The sequence below is a fragment of the Quercus suber genome, unplaced genomic scaffold (genome assembly GCF_002906115.3).
Source record: "Quercus suber isolate HL8 unplaced genomic scaffold, Cork oak 2.0 scaffold_838, whole genome shotgun sequence".
NCBI lineage: Eukaryota > Viridiplantae > Streptophyta > Magnoliopsida > Fagales > Fagaceae > Quercus > Quercus suber.
Genome location: NW_027070268.1, coordinates 50,867 through 59,454, shown reverse-complemented (window position 1 = coordinate 59,454; position 8,588 = coordinate 50,867). Strand labels below are relative to the sequence as shown.

General features: G+C 34.7%; 2 protein-coding genes across 2 annotated transcripts; one reads left to right on the top strand and one right to left on the bottom strand.

The window, feature by feature from the left end:
* Positions 1–6,625: 6,625 nt before the first annotated feature.
* On the top strand, positions 6,626–7,297 carry LOC136065048 (uncharacterized). Its single transcript, XM_065767709.1, has one exon. The coding sequence runs from the start codon at positions 6,626–6,628 to the stop codon at positions 7,295–7,297; it is 672 nt and encodes a 223-aa protein (XP_065623781.1).
* A 249-nt stretch (positions 7,298–7,546) lies between these two features.
* Positions 7,547–7,951, bottom strand: LOC112021019 (2S sulfur-rich seed storage protein 1). Its single transcript, XM_024053592.2, has one exon. The coding sequence runs from the start codon at positions 7,949–7,951 to the stop codon at positions 7,547–7,549; it is 405 nt and encodes a 134-aa protein (XP_023909360.2).
* Positions 7,952–8,588: the final 637 nt, after the last annotated feature.

Here is an 8,588-nt window from a genome sequence, read left to right as displayed (position 1 = left end):
AGTGTATTTTCCATTTCCCAAGTCTTATTAATATAGGTAATTGTTAGTTATTTTTTAAGTATTTGGTCAAGTTTTATTTATATTAAATGTTTGGTTTTGAAAATGTAGGCCGTCATTACTCATGCTTGAAGGGTTGTTCCAGCAATCTAGTCCAATATAAAGTTCCACCTCGTGTATGTATGAAAATTAGAGGCAATATTGAGTGTTATTTTTAGTCTTTCGCTTGTGAGAAGAATGTTTCTTGTTATTTAACTCTTATCCTTAGGTGAATACCGATAGATGATGATCTTGGACTGTGCATATAAAGCAGGGATGGAACCAAGATTTGAACCTAGGGGGGCGAAAGCATGAACCAAAAAAATTTCAAGTGACATGGTTTATTAAAAAAAAAAAAAAATCGTGGTAAACAAAACAATTGCACTTTATTACCATAAATATTTAAGTCAAGAAGGAAATAGTATGAACCAAAAAAGTTGAAAGTTACAATATGATATTCAAACCTTTTCGGAGAAAGAATAAAAAAAGAAGAGAACTTCGGATCTCCAAATTTTGGTTAATTGGAATTAATATGTTGATTTTATTACATTGACCAACTCACCAATATGATAAACTTATACATTTGGATGGAACTAAAATCACACTAATGAAGTTTTCAAAACTTTGTTTGAGGATTTTAAAAAATTGGGATATTAATAGTAAGAGTTGGCAATGCTACATCATTAATATTGGCTCCTAAAAGAATTTTGCATTTTATCTTTTGAAAAAAATTTAAATATTGTAATTGACTTTCCCATAATTTATAAATCAATTAAAAAGTTATATAAATTATTGTCACCCCCGTAAGGGAATTTTTTTTTTCTATGAGATTTTCTTGGTTATGAGTTATTGAATTATGATATTGATGATTTGTGGATTTTTTGTTGTGTTGTATTTGGACTATGGAGGGGCCATGGGTTCAAAGAAAGGGTTAAGTGATTAGTTTCTTTTGGGCTATTTGGACTAATCCAAAAATTTGAGGGGGGCCAACTATAAACTCTAAAATATGGACATACAAATAAAATAGCTAAAAAAGTTTCTAAAAAAAAAAAAAAAAAACAAATTTGAGAGGGGGGGCAATGGCCCCCCTGCCCTTTAATGGGTCCGTCTTTGATGTATAGTACGTGTAAGGAGGGATGGTTTTGGCATATACTTGGGTGGCTTTATGCATAGTGGCATGTGTGCATTCATGCCTCCACGTAAGGTTTTTCCACGCAAAGGCTTCCATTATTGTGCATGCCTAGTTTTTCTCACTAGACTGGGCTTAGTGTTGGGTTCACAATTTATTTATATGGTGGGTTTTGAGTTTCTTACTATGGGTAGCTCCAAACTAGATTACTTAGCTGCACTTCTTTGCCTACATGAAACTTCCCCCTCTCCTCTAACCTCTTTTCTATGGTTAGTATTATCTCTCTTTAGCTCTCCCTACTCGCTTAGAATGAACAACCCCTTCTCTTTACTCACTTCCCCTATTTATACCTTAAGGTTGGTGGAGTGTTCATGATTACGTTCTAGTCTCACTCGTGTGGGTGGGGTCTGATTTGATTATTCCTGACATGGAATATGTTTCTTTGGAAATTTTGGAGATAACTTTGGAACTAATTCCTGCTTTCAAAAGGTTGCTCAACAGCGATACTCCCCACGGCAATTCCGAGCTGCCGAGGTCATGAGTTGTTCCAGGTAAATACAGCCCCCGATCAACCCAGACATGATTGGTATGGGCCTAACTATCTTGCGATCAACTGAATGCGCCTACTATTGGATTTGGGCTTGAGAATGTCTTAGTAGTGTGCTTGGGCCAAGGCCCAATGCCCAGTGGGCTTGAAGCCTTATGCCATACAATTATCATTATTGGAGTTTGTTCGGTTGTTTAAATTGCTTTGGGTTAAGTGAAAAGCATTGTTTTGATTGTGATTAGGTTGTTTAAAAATTGGAAAAGTATACTAGTTGACTTCTACTATTTCATACACATATCTTAAATAATTGTATAAAATACTATAATTGATATGAAAAAGGAAGGGAAGGGAAGCGAAAACAAATGAAGGGAAGCACAGAAGGTGAGGTGGAGCTAGTCATGATACCATAGTAAAAAGAAATAGAAGGGCTCAAAGAGAATATGATATATGCATGAGAAATGATATGTCCACAACATTTTCATAATAAATTCTATGTGACAGGTTGTTACGGGTTGTTATTGGTAGGATAAAAAAGTAATTTCAGTTGGTAAATTCAAATTAGAACCAATAATAACTAACCACTTATGATTTGTTGTAAAAATATTGTGGATGTAACACCTCTCTATATGCATAGCAAAGCACAACACAAACTTATAAGGTTTGCAAGGCAATGTGAACGTGGAGCTCATCATTTGCCTCTTTAAATCATTTAAGTCCACCATCGATAAACGCATTTTAATAAGATCACAAGTGCATGATTGCTTAAGAATGCTTTGCATGTGTGCATTTTACGAATGAAGATAGCAAACATTCAACATCAAATTCAATGGTTGTTGGATTTTACTCAAATTTTCGTTGTGAGACATATCATTTATGTGAGAAGGAGGAGGAAACATTACTCTTGCTATTTGCTATTGAATAATTTTCATTACAGACGAAACAATCCCTCTCCTACCTATAGGGAATTCAACTTGAAATTCTCAACCTGTGAAAAACAAAAAATAGAGAAAACACTCGCTAAAAAAAAAAAATCACACGTACAAGACAATATTTACGTGGTTCAGCAATTTGCCTACGTCCACGGAGTTGCCGAGATTTCACTATTATCAGGGAAAAATTCAAAGTGCGGCTATAGTATTTTCACTCTATCAAAAACAACAAGAAGACAAAACCCCAATCACCAGAAACGGTTTCTATATCCTGCACACAGGATTCACAATGGGCTACAAAACGGGCCAAAGGGCCCAAGCCTCCACTCCATGGACTAAGCCTCAGAAAATCTCCCATTAAAAAATCACGCAACATTATTCAGGTCAGGTCGAATCGTCAACCGAATCAAACATAACTAGGCTCCACAAAGGCCAACACTACCAACCTCGTGAAGACACATATGTACTTGGGTTGTTGTTGAATTGAGATTGACTTGGACTTTGTATATCTTCAAATGACAGGTGTTTATTGTAGAATTGCCTATTGAAAGGTGATCGATCTTGGTTCTAAATATCCAATTTTTCCAACTGAATTGTCTAGGTTAGAGCTGAATCCAAAAGACCTATATAATTTTCTAACCATGCATTCATGTAAGGACTATAAAGATTGGCGGATTTTTAAGATTATATAATAAATGGACTTCTTTTAACGTAATTTTAACCAGCATTTATTTGTTTGTTTTTTTTTTTTTTTTTGGAATATATTGATCCATATAATATTTCCTCCAGGGATGGATTTGTACATGTGCAGCACTACAGTGAATCAAGGGATCCTATCATCTGTGGCTGAATAGAATAAGCGTGGTTATGGATAGTAGGTATAGGTAAGGATTGAACCCAAGAAAAACAATGGGCTAGGGTTCACATATATCATTTGGACAGTGACAGTTGAAGATTGTAATTAATATTGTAAACTTAAAGGAGTAAGGAATTTAGTTTGTCATTGAATTAAACTATAGGATTTTTAAATACTTTTTTTTTTATATTAAAAAAAAAAAATCTTTTTCTATACTATGCCTTATGTATATATATAAAAAAAAGGTCGTACCTAATTATACACCAAACTTCCATATTACAGTATCTAGAAGAGATGATCAATAAGTCTTACCCCTTTTTTTTTTCTTTTTCGAGAGACTGGTTTTAAAACTCGCATCCACAACATGTCGTTTTAGGTATATGTGATATAAAAAATATTCAATTTAAAAGATAAGTGTATTACAAAAAGTAGCTTTCAAACTTGCAATATATGTCTCACAGTTTTGTCAAAAAGATTGGGTATCTTCGTCTAATAAATTATCTGTATATCAAAAAGTAGCTTTCAAACTTAGCAAATATGCATGTCTCACAGTTTTGACAAAAAGGTTGGGTAACTTCATCGAATCAATTATCATGTTGACACAAGAATGTGGGAGACATTTACTTAAGTTCACAAATGTTGGGTGGGTTGCAATCAATTCAATTAGTAAAATATCTCTTTCTAAAAAAAAAAAAAAGTAAAATATTTGATTGTCGTATAAGAGAGTTAGAATATAAACTTTACCTACACAAAAAATTTATTGGTGTCTCAATTTGATAATTAAAAAACAATTATTATAAAGTAAATGTCATAAATTAATTATATATATAAAGTTCATAAAAGTTTGAATTAACAATTTTGAAGTCACTTCAAAAATTAAGGTCATTTACCTTCTAGACTGTTTGAGCTTTAGCAGAATGCATTTGTTAATCAAAGAAATTTGAATTATTTTGGTTTTAGTTCTAACTATTTGTTTTAAAACTGTATTTTCCATTTCTCAAGTCTTATAATTGTTAAATTACTAATTCTTCCAATAGTTTAAGTTTTTGGGACAATCGATAATTTAACATGGTATTAGAGCAGGAAATTCTGAGTTTGATCTTCGTTTTCGCTTTACCTCCCATTTAAAATATTAAAAATCCCACATGTTCGGCCTCACCTGTTAAAAGGGAGTTTGAACCCACACGTGGGGGGAATTCACAATTTTCTAATAGTTTAAACTTTTGGGACGATAAAATCGGTAATTTAATATGGTATCAAAGCAGGAGGTCCTGAGTTTGATCTCTATCTCCTCCACTCTACCTTCCATTTAAAATCTCACGTGTTAAGCCTCATCTATTAAAAAACTAGTTTTGGTACACACGTGAGGGAAAGTGTTAGAATTTAGAATTGTGTGGTTAAATAATTAAATTTACTATATCTCAATAGTTTAAACTTTTAAGATAATTGATAATTTAACAGTAATTGTTAGTTATTTTTTGAGTATTTGGTCAAGTTTTTATTTTATTAAAAGCTTGGTTTTGAAAATGTAGGCCGTCTTTACTCATGCTTGGAGGTTGTTCTAGCAATTTAGTCCTATATATAAGTTCCAACTCGTGTATGTATGAAAATTAGAGGCAATATGTAGAGTATTATTTTTTGTCTTTTGCTTGTGAGAAGAATGATTTCTTGTTATTTAACGCTTATCCTTAGGTAAATACCGATAGATGATGAGTACTTAATTTGTATTTCTTAAATGGATTCTATGGAGTGGTGAGTATTGCTATCCTTTATTACTTGTTCCTCGGGTGAATCCCTTTGGGTGATGAGCTTATTTGGGTGATTAGCTTATTTATCTTTGTGCATGTGTGCATATGTTTTCTTCTTATTCTCCAAAAAAAAAAAAAAAAGGCTTTTCCATCCTGAAAAATGAGAGCAATTATTCACTGTTTCGGGAGTGCAATGACGTGATAGTCCTCTCTCTTAAACTATAATGAGCAACACTAATTAAATTCGTGGTATAATCTTTTATTCAAATGAGACAATTCTAGCACTTGTAACTATAGAAATGATTGAAATAATTAGGAAAAATTTTGGATAAAAATGATCTGAAAAGCAATTTTTTATTTTAATTTTTGTAATCATTCACAAAATTACGATAACGTTGAAGTGGCAATATATATTACTTGGTTAGTAATAAGCCCATGTGATAATAACATTACTCCAATCATATGTAACTTGTTATGACAATAGTGATAAAAAAAAAAAAAGATTGTGAAAAATATGCACTCTTAAAATTTCTGTAATTATTCACAAAATTACAATACCATTGAAGTGGCAATATATTACTTTGTTAGTAATAAGCCCATGTGATAGTAACGTTACTCTAATCATATATAACTTGTTATGTCAATAGTGATAAAAAAAGATTGTGAAAATAAATATGCACTCCTCTTAAAATTTCATCTTGTTCCTAATTTTGTCCCCATATTTTTCCAAATTTTCTTCTTGTTCATAATTTTGTTCCTATTAAAAATGACAGTTTTTCTTCAAATTGGTTTGAAAAAATATTTTCCTATCTGTTATGTGGTGGTTTCTTAAACAATTAATACGTATTGAATCACTTAATTTATTAAATTATTTAAACACATCTCATAACTTATAAAATATGTTACATATATCACTAAAAGTAAACGTGGATCATGGTCACAATCTGGGTTGGAAGGATTTTTTCATTCAAACAAATTTGGAGGTGAACCTTGCCTCAAGAAAATATGCTTGAAGAGGACAGCCCGTGAAGGCCATATTAATCAATGGCATACTTGATCTTTTGAATAGCATCTTCCCATTGTCAATTTGTTACTGTCCAAAGCAATCACAACTTCTAGTCTTCGTGTCTTTATATAGTTGAGCTACGTATTATTACGACTGTTGTTGTTTGACTTATGTAGACCCATATAACTTTTTTTTTTCATCATAATTAGTAAGGTGACCCAAATATGATATGTTTTGCAACTACACAAAAATGAAAAAAGATGCAGTAGTAAGTATGGAAGCTGTCACTTGCCAGGAATTCCGTTTGATAACCGGGGGGTACAATTTCGAGACTTCATTGATCTCTTGTGGTACCTACAATTCTTTCAGCGGGCATGGGTAATGAATTGTTGGAGCTTGTAATAACAGTTGCCTGGAGTATGTGGTTTAACAGGAATGCGGTAAGGCAAGGTAAAGCAAGACAAACGGCAGCAACGATTCTGCAGAAGGTACGGTTGTTGCTTGATGAGTTTCAGCTAGCAAACTTCCAACTTTCAAAGCCGGTGATGCATGATAGGGGACAGTGGACCAACCCTTCTCCGCCATGGTACAAGGTCAACGTCGATGGAGCGGTATCTGAGTCCCAACAGGCTTCGGGTGTGGGAGTCATCATCAGGGATCATGGTGGCCTAGTAGCAGCGGCCTTGAGCAAGAAGGTGGTCTGCCCTTTGGGTCCTTTAGAGGCAAAAGCAAAAGCTTTGGAGGAGGCTGTGGACTTCGCTTGGGATGTTGGTATTAGGGATGCTCATTTTGAATGTGATTCAAAGATGGTTGTAGATGCTGTGCTCGGTGTTAGCTGTTCTCAAGCATCCATCTATAACATCATTACAGGCATTGGTCAGAAGGTACAAGCATTCAGATCTTTCCAATTCTCAAATGTTAAGCGCATAGGGAACCGGCCAGCTCACATCTTGGCTCAGCATGCCAAGAATACTGACAAATATGTAACTTGGATAGAAGAAAATCCAATTTTGGCTCAAGATGTACTGTTTTTATCTTCTTCTTAATAAAGTTAATGCCTTCCTATCAAAAAAAAAAAAACCAAGAAACATACAAAGAGGCATTTTGTTTTTTTAACTTTTAACAAGACAGCATTAGTTTTATTAAAGAGAGCTAATTACGTTACATTTGCACACGATGATGTGCTTTATTTTTGCTATTCAGTAGTCGCCCTTTATCTCTAGCTACAATGCTAGAGCTACAAGTGACCCTATTACTGTAGGTACACATCCATACATGCATGCATGGCTAGCTCTCTAGTACCGGAACGAAAGCATTTCCATTTCACAGCGGCGGGGCTTCATGTTGCATTGATTTGGCAAGTTCTGAGCCATCTGCATCATCTTTTGGATTTCCTGCTGACCTTGCTCTTCTCTCATCAGCTCCCTCATCATCATGTTCAACCCATCACATCGGCACCCTCTGTCCATCTGCTTCAGCTGACGGCAACACTGCTGAAATTGCTGGCTTTCGTCAGAAGTATTGCTGTCAAAACGCCCTGACTGACATTCGTGCCTCAGGTGCATCTGGCAATGGTTGAGGAACTGCTGTTGCTGAAGCTGCTCGCTGCAGCTCTCGCCAGACTCGCAGCGGTAGGCAGTGGCGTGGGCAATGAGCAAAAGGGTTACAAGGAAAGCAGCGACGGCTGAGAGCTTGGCCATTGTTGAAGAGTTGTGGTATGACATAGTAATGGGGTTTTGATGAAATATTTTGGTGAGAAACTAAGGAGGAAGCGGTTGGTATTTGTAGAAGATGTTGGGCCGTGCATGTAAAGCACGTGTAAGGAGGGATGGTGAGGGCTGGTTTTGGCATAGGAATATATACTTGGGTGGCTATATGCCATGGTGGCATGTGGATGCATTCATGCTCCCACGTAAGGTTTTTCCATGCAAAGGCTGCCATGCATTACCATTACCGGAGTTTGTTTGGTTGTTTAAAGTGCTTCGGGTTAAGTGAGAAGCATTGTTTTGATTGCGGTAAGGTTGATTAAAATTTCTGAAAGAAAGTAATAAAGATACAAACTATTTTAAACTTTTTTTAGTAGTTATTGGTAAGTAAAAAAACAATATTAGTGAGAGATCTAAATAAGAACCAGTAAAAATTTGCCGCATCAATAATTTGTAAAAATATTATAAAATAGTTTGTGTCAGCAGTTTTACTCTTTAGGAAAATTGTTATTAATTTCGTTCCAGAACCTGTTTCGGTTTATTTAGTGGAACGAAATATTTCGGTACCGGCCAATTTCGGTGTACCGTTTCAAAATGTTTCGGGTTTTAAAATACACACACACACACACAC

Bases quoted from the DNA above. Each gene is read 5' to 3' on its own strand.
- LOC112021019 (XM_024053592.2), bottom strand. From the start codon at position 7,951: ATGGCCAAGCTCTCAGCCGTCGCTGCTTTCCTTGTAACCCTTTTGCTC.
- LOC136065048 (XM_065767709.1), top strand. From the start codon at position 6,626: ATGGGTAATGAATTGTTGGAGCTTGTAATAACAGTTGCCTGGAGTATG.